The sequence below is a fragment of the Amblyomma maculatum genome, chromosome 5 (genome assembly GCF_055883805.1).
Source record: "Amblyomma maculatum isolate TAMU_Amacu chromosome 5, ASM5588380v1, whole genome shotgun sequence".
Taxonomy (NCBI): domain Eukaryota; kingdom Metazoa; phylum Arthropoda; class Arachnida; order Ixodida; family Ixodidae; genus Amblyomma; species Amblyomma maculatum.
Window position 1 is genome coordinate 22,958,394 of NC_139348.1, and position 14,296 is coordinate 22,972,689.

The 14,296-nt window shown below is 43.6% G+C and overlaps 1 protein-coding gene across 1 annotated transcript; it reads right to left on the reverse strand.

The window, feature by feature from the left end:
• Positions 1–4,212: 4,212 nt before the first annotated feature.
• On the reverse strand, positions 4,213–11,514 carry LOC146187859 (uncharacterized). The gene is made up of 5 exons (XM_084603548.1): positions 11,268–11,514; positions 9,488–9,629; positions 7,757–7,845; positions 4,643–4,862; positions 4,213–4,395 (listed from the first exon to the last, which is right to left on the reverse strand). The coding sequence occupies exons 1-5, from the start codon at positions 11,316–11,318 to the stop codon at positions 4,313–4,315; spliced, it is 585 nt and encodes a 194-aa protein (XP_084459674.1). The 5' UTR covers positions 11,319–11,514; the 3' UTR covers positions 4,213–4,312.
• Positions 11,515–14,296: the final 2,782 nt, after the last annotated feature.

Genomic DNA, 14,296 nt, shown 5'->3' on the forward strand with positions numbered 1-14,296 from the left:
AACCTGTTGCTTAATGCTCTTTATTTCTCCGTCCTTGTCACTAGAGTACTTACTAGTTAGTTTCCTAGTTCTTTTCCTCCATTGTGAGTCAACGCTTTTTAAGTACAGGTATTTAAATAATTAAGCTGCCCATCTGTTACTGTCCGCATTTCTTAAAGTAAGTCCGCGCACCATAATTCCTTTCCAAATACCCCACAAAACCTCATAGCTGTTGTATCCCCACAATACCCTATGCTTCATTATCCCGGCATTCCTTCGCCCTTTGGCCTTAAGTGATTGCTCATGCTTTCCAATGTATGCCAATCCTTCGTTTATCCATACCCCCAGATATTTATATTCTGCTACTCTGGGTATTTAATAGCCTTGTATTTTAAGACCCTGATCAGTTGAGCCGTTGAAAATCATCAGACCCGACTTAAAGGACCACTGTCCACCCTCCGGTCGAAAATATTTTCTTCTCCGTTGACTGTGAGACTTCACCCCTAGAACGCAAGGCCGCAAAATGCTTTTGAAAAGAGAAACTAATAAAGCAGTTACAGCCACCGCGATCACCCGATTCTGTCATGCTTGTCTCCTTCCATTCCCTCGCAAAAGTCTTTCACTCTCCTGCCCGAGGTCGTCTAGCCTCCGCAAGACAAATTCCCCTTCTTCCTCCGCGTTAGGCGGGAGGTGCGGCGTGGCACTCCGTGAGCGCAAAACCAAAATTAAAAAAAAAAAAAAAACGGCCGAGGGAGCGCGCGCCGCTGGATTCAGTGTGGCCGTGGCGAGGGAAAAGCGCGCAGCGAGCGGTAGACACCCATCCTTCTCCCGTCAGTCAGCGAGACGGACCAATGGACGTCGTTCGCGGTACGTACGTCATTACTGTGGCCCGTCGGGCCAGCGCAGGAAACGGGGAAGCTGGCTTCCTGGAGCGGAGCATGAGAGAGCTTTGAATTGTATTTTCGATGCTTTGCGGCGCGCGTGTCACTGTAGCATTCTGCTCAGACTATCTCCGGTACCTGATCGAAACACTGGGCTCCTTTGCTGGAAAGGGCCTTCCCTGGACAGTGGCCCTTTCACTGCGCCGAAACTAAAGCCTAGAGCGTCCCCTTTGTCTCAGTAATACTTAACTAGAGTTTGCAATTCTTCCAGACTCTCAGCTAGCGGCACAATATCGTCTGCATACATCAAACCGGGGAGACGCTGCTCTAACACCTTTCCACCTAATCTATATGACAGGTTAAAACCTAGGTTATTGTCTTGTATCCTCCGTTCCAGGTTTATCATATAAAGCATGAACAGCAGCGGTGATAGAGGACAGCCTTGTCTTAATCCTTTGCATACTTCGACATCTTCCGTATTTCTTATCCTTTCTCATGTAATTTCTACTTTCTTATCCCGGTATATTTCCTGTAGGAGCTTTATTATCTCATAACCGATACCTTCTTCTTTTAAAATGTTCCACAGGAGTTCTCTGTTTACGTTGTCGTACGCCCCGTTTATGTCCAGGAAGGCCAAATACAAAGGTCTATTTTCCACTCTAGATATTTCGATGCATTTGGTAAGCACGAACAGGCTATCATCTAAGGGCCTACCATTTCTAAAGCCGTTCTGAAGTTCTCCGCGAATCTTGTTACTTTCTACCAATGCTTGTACCTTTAATTACACCGTCTGCATGGCCAACCTGTACATAACAGATGTTATGGTAATCGGCCTGTAGGATTTTATGTGAATCCTTTCTCCTTTCCCTTTATAAATCAAATTCATTTTACTCTGCCGCCAGTTGTCCGGAATTTGCTTATTCGTTATGACTGTTTCCAGAACTTTTAACAACGTTTCCTTACTTTTGGACAAAGTTCATTAATCAGCTTGATCGGAATTCCATCTATTCAGGTAGATGTGTTTTCAGGAATATTTTTTCTGCCTTTTTCCAGTTTAGATTGGTCAGTTCTAAGCTGTTTTGTATTCTGCTGCCTTGTGTTGGTTCCTGATTTGCGGAGATTGCCCTATCGTCGTTCTTAAATGACTCCGCTATAAATGATGCAATGTAGTTCACTGCTTTGTCTCCCTTTAAAAAATTTCCCTCGTTATCTTGAATCCGATCCTGCTTTCTTTAAATCTTCTTCCCTAGGCAGCTTATATGGGTCCAGAATTTTCTTGCTCCGCCTCTAGAGGCATCGTGTATGTCAGCCATTCCGCGATCGATGGATTACCTTATTTTACTTTGGACGAGGGCCTGCACGTCAAATTTCTTTTCTTTCTTTTTCCTTTTTCCACTCGGTGTTCCCTTGAAGGAGCCCGTCGTTGTTCGATAGCTTTCCTAATTTCCTTATTCCACCAGCTCCGTGGCTTCCTCTTTCCATTCCAGCGGTTTGCTACTTTAACCTCCTTAATTTTCCTCCTTATGAGTAGTTCTACCTGTTCATAACCCCAGTCTTCTATGGGGATTTTTTCTATTGCTTCCTGTATGTCTGCTACTATCTGCGCTATTTGATCGTCGTTTAATTTTGCATTGATGTTTTGTCTAAGTTCCATTTCTCTTTTCATCAAGGGCCCCATCTGCAGACTAATACGTTTATGATCACTTCCCAGACTACACTCCCCTTCCTCGTCTATTTCCATTTTTGTGACCTTGCTATAAATTTCCTGTGACATTAGACAGTAGTCAATGGTAGTCTGCCTGTTGCGGATTTCCCGCGTGATTTGGCCTTCGCATTTTGTTTCTCTATTTACTATAACTAGATCGTGTCGCTCACATAAATCTAGCGTTAGCTTCCCGTTACAATCCGTGTATCCATCCAGATCGGCGATGTGGCCGTTCATGTCCCCAGGCAGAATAATATTGGCCCCGTTTCCAAACTGGCTTATATCGTAACTGAGACATTCAACAAGATCCTTGTTTTCTTGCCTGCATTGATGTCCTTTTCCTGAATAAACTACCCCTAGCAATGTCCTTATGCAGGCAATTGTTCCTGAAATCCAGATATGTTCTTTACAAGATGATTTAATTATTTACCAATTTGTTCCCTGGTCTAACAACACACTTACCCCTACACCCTTTTTTTCCGTTCTCGTTCTGTTGCACCCTTCCAAGACGTAGCCTTATATAAACGGCGGATCTTCTAGATCCCTGAGATGAGTCTCGAAAAGAGCGTACACACCTATTTTGTCATCCTTCAACTGCTGTTCTATCGCGAGCCATTTCGCTTTTTTTCTGCCTCCTTGCATGTTTATGTAGCTGATCCCAGTGTTAAATTTCTTTTTTGTTTTCTTTCTCGACCTCCTTTTTGCCATTTTTGGGGCTCAGCCTCCGTTATTGCACTTCCTTCTGCCTCACTTCTTACTACCTCTGTGCACGTAGTCCTCGCGGACCCTCTAAAAAAGCTACAGCCCTGCCTGCCAGGCGCTAGCCGATCTCTGCTGCCACCCTTCTGTTAAAATGAATGCCATCTCGCTGAAAAGCCCTACCAAAACCTGCTTTATGCACCTCCCTGTTTTCCTCAACTACTTCGAAACGCTTCTCCAGGCTTAACTTTTTACGTCCTGATTAACTGTCACCACGTCCTTTTCCATCTTACCGTTCCATCCTAGCACCTCCGGTACTGTACATACAACTATCTGCGCTTGCGGAGTCCACGCCAGCGCCACGTCGCGGCAACCGCCTAAAAGGCCTCACCCGGAGGGCGCCGCTTTTGCCACTACAAAGCCTTCTAGAACACTGTAGTTAGGGTTCAGCGTAGGGGAACAATGAAAAGGCGCCGCCCCCTCACAGATGGCTGCAACAATCCCCCACAAAGTGCAGATGAAGAGCTCGCATGTCTTCAATGCAGAGGTCCAGGAAAAATGTTTGGCCAGCGTACTTTTAGAGTATAGCTCTCATGCTCCCGTTCTGGTTTGAGCGGTATGCTATCGGTATAACTATTAGGCACCTACTGGCCCTTATAAAAATGGGAACATCCTTTGAGTTCAATGTGAACTCAAAAAAGTCAGAAGGAAGCAACTTCCTCTGAACTGAGAATTGGCTACTGATTTTGAATTCACAGTGAATTAACTTTCTCTGACCATCCTGTGAATTTCCTGTGAATTTCCTTTGAGCTCCCAGGGAACAGACCATTGTCAGTTTGAGTTGAGTTCACAGGCAGTGGCCAATTATTGGTTCAAAGGAAGTTCGAAGGAATGATGACTATGGGATATTTGGTGGATGTTCGAAGGAAGTAGGTTCAGACTGAAACATTTGTTTGTATGAGCTTATATTTATTTGAATAGATGTACTTCCTCTGTTTAGGCCTTGCAATTAGGCCTGCTTTCGAAGACCCTGCGACAAAAAATTGGATCACTGTCCACAATCCCAGTGCAAACTTGCGCAATTGCCGGTGACCACCTTGGCTAGTACTCCATTGAGCAAGCAGGTGTAGGCTGCAAAAAGAAAAAAAAAACATTAGAAGCATGACTGAAATAAACAAGCTAGAGTCTATCCAGCCTTCCTTATCTTTTGTAAATTAAATATACAGAGCACGGACAGTGTGTGCGCCATGCAGGCACCACAGCATTATGCATTAAGGCAAGCATTATGGCCCTGACCATCACTGAAAAGTCAGCTGTTTGGACAATATTTCAGAATGCTCTTGCATCACATGCACAGGCTATGAGCTCGAGGACTTACAGATAACAGCATCCAATTTTGGGCAGCCCAGTGCCTTTTTTGGAGCTTGTTCCTTGCGGGCATTGCAGACACGGCCATAGAGTGAGCTTTCTTCCAGTTCTTCGGGTGAGAACACAACCCGCACCAAGTTACATGCAAACTTTGTTGCTTGATTGCCCGCACTGAGTTTCATGCGGTCAATCAACTGCTGATTTACCATAATATTGCTGCCAATGTGCACCTGCAAGAACAAAAAGCAAATATTAGTACTATGACCAGTATTGTAACATACAACAATATTCCTTGATATGCAATAAGAAAATGAAGGGGCTTTATAAACAACAAAAAACTTAGACCAGCTTAAGAACATTCAAAGAAATCCCAAAATGCATAATTAAGGTCATTTGTTTGCAAGTAAAAATACACATTCAAGAAGCCGTACTTTAACATGTACAACAATGAAGGCATACGAAAACTATTGGATGTTTTTGACACCTTCCCGAGCGGTGTTTTAATCTAATTTTGAATCAGGCCAAACATCTTTTAACATTTTTATTAGTGTAACCTGACAATTGTGTAATATGTATTTAAAGTAACTAGCCAAAAAGAGGGCACATAATGCCCCGCAAAGGATTGAGCGCTAATAGTGCATTGCTATAGCAGAAGAAAAAACAAGAAATAAGAGATTTTTTAACGACCTAATTTATGCTTGCATTTCAACAATAATAATAATAAAAAAAAAACAAACAGATTTTAAGTCAGAAACTAAAGGGATTTACTCATCATTAACATTGCAAAGGCCATTAAAAGCCAGTTTAGACAGAGCACAGTGCCCACATTGTCATCTCCTGTTTAAAAATACTAACATCCTTTTCGTACATCAGAAGCTCAACCAACTAAAAAAAACTGCCAATGAAGGTTTAGCAAAAGCATGCACTCCCTGCTCTGTATGTGCTACTTTGAGGCAACATTTAGTTTCCAGCTTGCACAGGTAGCTTTCATAATTTAACCCCTCAAGTGCTTTGGACAAGCAGCTCGTCCTTGCAAAGATGCCCTCAAGCCATTTTGGACGAGTGCTTGTCCTTGCAGGATAGATCCTCACCCTGAGAGTTTTAGGTGAGTACAGCGCTCCTCTGTGGCTTAGGTCATGCGCCATTTGACAAATGGCACCACTGACCCGTTAACTGCTTTTTGTTCTACCGCTTGAAAGCCTTTTAAGCAGCCTTAATGAGAAAAATGGTGCCTGGTAGAGGCAACGCATGCACTGTTGGCCCGTCATCGCGGGAAAGAAGCTTTTCTTCGTTGCCATCCTCGCCATCCGAAGATGGCTCAGACACCAATTTTTGCATTGTTATGGGAAGTGAAGACGACAGTGATGACATGAGTAGTTCTTCCGACGAAGATGATGACAGCTCAGACGATACTATTGCGAGTTCTGTGTCAGTGGATGAAAATTGACAACATTCCGATGAAACCCCCTGGGCTTCCATTCTTGGTCGTCCCTTGTAAAACATTTCCAGTTACCTCGCTCTATGTTACTCGACTAGATTGCTGCTTATTGGCGGGCAGTTGATTTTTCACGTAATGAGCAATAAACTTCACTGCGCTCATTTGACTTAGTTTCTGGTTCAAATATTTTTGTCTCGGATACCTCCCTTTTTATTACACTACCAATAGAAACCAGCAGTAAAAATAAAAACTAAAGGGACACTTAAGCTCCGCCTTTAAGGGTATGATGCGACCAGTGTAGGCTACCACCCAACATATAAAGCCCTGCTTTAACCAAGCTGTATCAACATGTCTGCGTAGCCTAGGTGTAGCAAGCCTGACTCAGCATTGAAGAGCACTGGAATGTTGATTCGTATTTCACCTTCCCACCTCAAATGAACGACCGGAGTTAGCAGCTCCTCCTAACTTTTGGATATCATGTGGTCTCGTTAAGCCACACAAATCATCGAAGAATGTGTGTTCGGCCATGCCACTTGCCAGCGCCATGCTCTTGATGTTTCACTCACAACACAGACAACAAATTTTCATGTAATGGGGCCTTTAACGATATCGTAATTTTAAGCAATTTTAGCTAGAAATCTCGAAATAATAGTGCTCAAGGGGTTAAAGTGAAATCGAATTATTGTTGGATCAGCTTAAGAAGCCACAACTCCTTCTCAAAGGAGACCCTCCTGGCAATACCATGGTGGTTAATTGCCTTCGACTTGCCAGAGTGACATTGCAGGTGGCTGTCAGGTGCAAGTGGATTATATGCACATTAGCTTGAATACCATGATGACTGGCCCAAGTCGCTAAAATGACTGATTAGAGGAGCACCAGCTGCGTCATTCGAGTTGTAGTGCAAAAAGATGGCCTTCCGAGATCGATAACCTAAGAAATTGCTGAATATTAAACAAGCTAATGGAAATCTCTTTTCTGATGAAAAGGGCTTTGCTATAGCCCAAACGAAGTATGCTCAAGAGGAAGCGTAAACAAGAGTAACCTTGCACTTCCGATCACTACAGCTTTCACAAAAACTCTTCCAAATCAATATACACACGAATGAAGTAACAGTCACTAAAATGAAAGGAAGCAGTTGGGATTTTTTTTCATGGTTGTTTTGACGAATTTAAGAAAATAGCACTGTCTGTCTTTTGTCGTTTCTATCAAATTGACATTCATTTAAAAATATCATTATGCTACTAATTATGCAGTCTGTGAGCCCAGCCTCATAAACAGCATCCCAGCCAGGGCAGCCGCTTTTCAGTGGAGCCGAAACGCAAGGTGCCCGTGTGCTCTGTGTTGTCGGTGCACGTTAAAGCACCCCAGGTGGTCGAAATTTCCAGAGCCTTGCACTACAGTATCTCTCATAGCCTGAGTCGCTTTGGACATTAAACCCTAAGAGCCAACCAATCATAAAGAGCATTGCTTCTTGCCTATCTCTGAATTCAGTGACTGCTGACTTCATTCACATGGATAATGAGCTCCTCGTTTCCCTATCCCTGCACACTTCTCAATGGAAGTGCATGACTTGTGGCAGTGCTATCATAAAGCTAGAACCAAGTTCTTGTGTGACCCTTAAAAAAGTTTCATCGAGAAAGGCAGTAATGAGCACAACCATGCAGACACTAGACTAAAGCAACTAACCTGAGCCTCGGTTGGCAGCACAACTGCTTGTGTTGTACACGCAGCATTATTAACGGATTCCGTCAGCTGATTGACCAGCTCAGCAACATCTGAAAAAAAAAACAAAAAAGGACAGCCGGAACAAAACATACTATTTCATCACTAGCAGCAGCAGCCCATGTAACATTCACCACAGGAGAAAAGCCTTTTCTTTGCCCTTGACTGCATGACCAACCCTTTTCTGTCACCAAATGCGCCATTCAAAATTTAGCTGCTAGACACTGGCGTCACTCACGCACTCAAGGCGCCCTATCAGCGGTACATAATCTAGGGGATGCTGATAGCAATTGATGAAGCCAATGCTGACATCCCACTTCTGATCTCTTTGTTCGCTGTGGAAATGCCTGGATTGAATTAACTGCGGAGGACGTTGTAACTACAGTGCAACTGACGTGTGCTGCTATTGCTTAGAATGAATTCATGGGTGCGAATGATGATGCCGAGATAGCTGTGAGCGCTTTAACAGAAGTTAGTCAGATCACATCCCTGAAACAGTTTGTCGGTAGCAAGGGCCTTGAAGAGGTCAGCATGCAATATACATGTATGGCGGCAGCAATACGCCATACATTTGGACAAAGGCTGACACTCGAGTGTGTAGCTGATACTCGATAGCCCATGCTTCACCTATCTCGTGTCTGTCTTTCGTGTCGACATTTGCTAACATGGTGTAGTGACCGAGTTAAGTTAGGCAGATTGCTGAGCCAGGTGCCGAGCTTGGACAAGTATAAATTTCCTGTCGTGAAAAAAAAAAAAAAAAAAAAAAAAAAAAAAAAAACACACACCACCTAAGTGACCAAAATGGCACAGGAAAATGAAGCACATGCCATAAGGATTCCAAGGTCCAAGACAGGACGAGGCCACATATGATAATTTCATACAAATTTAGATTTTTTGCTGTCCCTCCTGCGCTCATTCTAGATGCACCTCATCATTTGCAGGAGACTCTGAGGTTAAAATCTGAGGGAATCAAGGGTTCCATTCAGGTACGCCATCCACAGTAATGCAAGAGCACCACAGACCTGCCGCAGCCATCTGGCTACAACTTATACCCCGTGAATGTGTTTGAACCTAATGCAGCTCTCCGGGTTCACTGGAGCGTTGTTGTCACCGACCACTCCAGAACAGAAAGGAACCCAATCCCACGCCCGTTTTTCGGCCTCGGCTTGAGCAGCACAAATCAGCACAGGTGCTCACCTTGAGTGGCATTTGTTTACCATGCATTTTCATGCAGCTATCACATACGACAACAGGCTCAATCTCAGATGCATGCCGATCCCAAGCAATGACATGTGACACGCAAGTCACTGTAACACAAACAAAGCATGCTTGCAGAGCAGGAGTGGCAGCAGTTCATCTGCTACGTGCACTGCAAGCATGGTGGTTGGTGGCGTCATGCAGCAGCGCCACGGTGTAGCTGAGCACTACTGTACACCACCTGTAATGTGTCGCAAAGACAACTACAGGAGGAACACCAATCCTAATCCTCAGTGTAGGGGGAACCTTATTGCAGCAACATAATCTTACTGGTGCTTTTACTAGGACGTGCTACAGACCAAGAGGTCTTATTCATTTAAGAGTTAGCACTTGAATTTGTTATGTTTTACGTAGCATCTGGTGACACAGCAAATAATTTCAGTATCATAGCAATGGAGATCAGGATTCCAATGGCTTCAGAAAAAAGCGATCACATACCAAGCATCTGACGTGCTTCATCTCTTGCGGCCTTATATTTCTTCATTCTTTTTTTTTTTGCAGACCCCACTTCATCCTCAAGCTCCAGGACTCTCTTTTTTGCATCTGTTGGCTTAGACATTTTGTCACAGCTGCAGCTTTCCTGCAAAACGACATGTGGCAAGGTCTATTCACTAAATTGTATTTGCACTCAAATGCATCATACAAAATTATTCAGTATAACGCATTGTGCAGATATCTGGTTCCACACATGAGATTAGCAAAATAGTGACCAAATGAAGACCACTGACAAGAGAAACGTAGCATGGACACTGTTTAGGGTTCAAAGCAACACTTCTTAAGGAGGAACATTAGCCCTTGAGCAAACCTTGGCACAGAAAAGGACATGGTAATGTTTAACTGTGAGCTGACACCATCCAGCATCACTACTGCTCAAGTGGGTAGAATGTCCACTTGAGCAGTAGTGGACAAAACAAAGGATGCATTTCCAGAAAAACAGTTTGAGCTCCCACGCATACCGTAAAACATAGCCACTCTGCTTTATGGTAGGCTCATGGTGTTTTATGTCCCAAAGCGACTTAAGCTATAGCGATGAGGGATGCCGTAGTGGTGGGCTCACCTGGGGTTTTTTAATGTGCAAATGACATCATACAGTACATAGTTAACTTGCATTTCACCTCCACTGAAATGCGGCCATGAATGCTGGGATTGTACCCATGTACAGTCGTGAGCTTTATGAAAGGGAGCATGCGATCCCGTGGCAGATAGCCTCATCCAGAAGTAGTGGCAAAGTGCAACGGCAGCATTGAAAATGAAGTGGAGAGAGCGGTGCCCTTCCACCTGTTGGCCGTACCCCATGCACTGGGAGCAACTTTTACATCGGCAGCTAAAAATCATTGCAGCATTATGCTGTTGGTAACTGATATCACTGCTTGCTTTGCTATGCTCTGACCTAGCAACCCAGCGTAGGCTGGTAACTCAGGCAAAAGCGGCAGCCCAGGACACTGGAGTCTTAGAATGGAGACTCCTACCAATGCCTCCCCACCACACACACTTTTTTTTTTCCCTTTTTTTAATAAAGTTTTCTCTCTCTGCGCGAAATCTGAGGAATGGCTGGTAGCGAAGAAAGGAAGCATGTTTGACGCTTCAATAAAAAGAAACAAACAAATGAATATGAAAGTAAATGAATGCGACAACACGTTAGGCGCTTTTATCTGCTTAAACTTCAGTCGCCTGCAGCTGTGAAAGCGTCCGTTTCGCTGCTACACTACCAATTGTCTCGGAACGAGCACCCTGGGCATCTTTAAAACTTGTTCTAAATCAGCTTCAATAATCAAGGAGCTGCCATTCTCCATGCCGCACCGTTCCGAGACGACGATGCGGGCAGGGTGTTTTTTATATATATATATATATATATAGAGCCCAAATTGGGAAGCCTACTCCTGTTATCACGAAACACCGAGAATTGCCATTTGCTGTGTAAACAGGGAGAATCAGGTCCACGTAACGACAGCAGCCGCGTTTATTCTACTTCTTATTTCCGCAAATTCAGTTCATTATGCATTTTTGTTTTAATTTCACGCAATTCCCGGAATCAACTGTCTACCTCTTTCACCATGTGCACTACTGTCACCTGCCGGTTAACACAATGCGGTCGTAATGCGGGCATGTAAACGACTTCGCGACACGACTCACCGCGAGTAGCAAAGGAAGGTGTTTCACAGGTAAACATTATTAAGACACGAATACGAAAAGAGACAAGAGACGTTTGACTACTTACCCACTCCGAGAATGAACGTAGGAGAGTACGACCCCTCCTTCCACTGGGCATGTAGTACTCCTTGGTTTGGAATAATCTTCCAGTATTTTGGATTATCCATCAGTTTCGCCTGCAGTTCTTTTGATTGTAGGTTTCTTACAGGGTATACGTCCCACTTCTGAGCGGTCGCCCATTTAACCAAGACATGATCGGCCATTTGCACTACTCACGCTAAAGAAAACACGACGAACACAACGAACGCGAACAATCAACTTCCTACGGTCATGAAACACATAGTGAAGCATGCCGCCGGCTGTTTTCACGAAAACGATAGCGCTAGAGTCTCAAGCGCCATTGCAAACTTTTAAATGCATTTTTGCAAACTTCATAAACTTTCAAAATAAAACTTATAATTTATAAACAACCTTAAACGTTTGTTTTTTTAGTAGTAATATGTGATGCGTAACAAAACACAAAATAATTTAAGCAAAATATTGCCACAAGCAGCTGCAGCGCCCTTTTTTTTTGCTGCGGAATTCTTGTGGTGCATGTCAATCTTCATTGGTTTTACTCGCCGTGATAACGTTGGTTTTACTGGCAGTATTCGTAACCTCGGCTGCGGGGGCTTCTGTGCGTGGTGGTACCGACGTACCGACGTCGCTGACGTATTAATTGCTGGTCTTTAAACTGTGATAGGAGGTAAACGAGCTTGACTTTCGTGAACAATGTGACATCCGGTACTAGGCACATCTTGAAGTGCATTTAACTGCAGGCTTTTGAAGCCGTTATCGATGGTGCTGCGGTAACCGCCTACCCGTCGAACGCACTGGAAATGCCACCACGGTAAAAGCGTACTTGCGCGACGTCAACGTCGCGCCGTACCGAAGTGCACTAAATCACGACGGAAGCAGGCCGCGCTTGCTAACAGCGTCGCCCTTGGCGTCGCTAAGAGCCAAGAGTTGCCAGGCTGCAATGCCGACGCAAATACTGACGAACCCTGCCAGCCCTGCGCCGAGCTTTGTTGCGTAAAGCAGCGGTCACGGATGTATGTACATGCCGTCTCGCGCATGCATCGCCATCGAACCAGCGGGCTGCGAAAGCGATGAATTAGAACCACCTGGCATTCTTTAACATGTATGAAAATTCTTGAATGTATATTTTATCTTAAAAAATTCAGAGGGGCAAGAAATAGACGAAGTAATGCCACACACACAAAAATAAGCACAAGAAATGAATGAAAAGAAAGTTATCTTTACACTTAAGGACAAAGGAAGGAAGGTGGTGAATATTATTGGTCCTTGTGTGGCGACTAAGAAGAAACTTGCGCTAGAAGTAAGATCTAGCGCGTGAAAAAAAAAGCAGGGATTTAATATAAAATGAAAAAAAAAAAATTAAAATGATGTTTACTTGCACAACAAAGAAACGAATGCGATTTTGTATATTTTGATAAATGTATAATTGGTTTATTCAAAAAAGTTCAGAAGTTAAAAAAGTGCAAGGTATACTAATGAAAGAAAAAAAACGAGAAGTCTAGCTGAAAAGAAAAATGAGCTTCGTATGTTTTCGCTTACGAACAAAAAAAAAGAAGGTATGATGCATAAAGAGTAAAGAGAACTTTCTCTTTACTTGAGGAAAAACAAAGGAAGGTCATTATTGATATTGCCAAAAAGAGCCAGTTTAAAAATGAGCTTCCTTCTGTCAAAAGAAAGGAAAGTCTCAACAAGGTGAGCTCAAAGGAAACTTCCTTTAGTCAAAAGAAAGGAAAAGTCTATAGGAAGGCTGTTCAGGAAGCAAAAAGGAAAAACAAAGGAAGTAAAAAGGAAAATTCGATTTTCATAAGGGGGGTGACCCCAGGGGCACCTTTATTGCAGTCGGGTGTGGCAAGCATGGGGCAGAGGAATGTGCTTTGCCTCCCGCAGCGTGCCATCATCTTGCTGGAATGTAGACTTCTGGATGAGTCTGGAGAATGGAAGCGATGGGATTCTGAATAACACTTGAATGCTCTCGCTCTGTTCGCTTAAGGCGATGCTTAAGAGTTGTGCGGAATTTTCTTCTGAGTTCTGAAAATTGTGCCGCAAAGTAACTCAAAATAAAACAAACACCTACGATTATGATACCGTGTTGTGCGAAATTTGAGAACAGGTCGTTACGTCAAGGAAAGCCTGGTGTCTTTGCCATCAGCCGTGTCAGCTTGAAGGAAGCATCCATTCTGCTAATGGTACAGTCGATGGAATACAGGCGCTGCCCCTACAGAATGGGGCGGTAGTAGTACCACTATTCTCAGCTTTAGTAGTGCATTATTTCATCAATACTTTTACAACACCCTCATTTTATTGACCTACCTTAGTGCACTTTCAGTTCTACACTTCCAAACGTATGTAAACTTGCTTGCAATAATTCTTTCAGCTGATTTTTGCTACTTCTGCAGCATATGTATTTGTCTGGCCAATGTGAGCTCTAAACCTTCATGCCTCAGAGCGAGGGCTTCAAGATTTAGACGTCTAGAGATAACATATATTTCTTGCTTGGGCCTGCGTTGACATCAAAATGTATATTATATGGGGACCTGGTTGAAAAACATCAGCGAGCTGACAATGTGGAGAACTTTATGAACATGAAAGCGATTCATACCTGTAAATGTAGAGATGTTGAAAACGAATCAGATTACATTTTAAAACACTAATTTTTTATTTTTTTTTGTGTATTGTAGTAGCGCTGCATTTTTAATTTTAATACATTTCTTGGCTTATCAGTGCTGTAGACAGAGCCTGTCATCAAAACTTCTCGTCATCAGTTCAGTTCAGTTCAGTCGTTCAGTCGTGTCCGACTCTTCGTGACTCTATGGACCATATCACACCACGCTTTCCGGTCTCTCGCTATCTTCCTAACATCACATAACTTCATCTGCAGCGCCTCGAGGATGCCACCTAACCATCGCGTTCGCTGCCTACCCCTTCTCCGGGGACCCTCAACCTTTCCCAACATCAAATCTTTCTCCAGCGACTCCTCTCTTCTCATCAGATGATCAAAGTAGCTGAGCTTTAAAACTC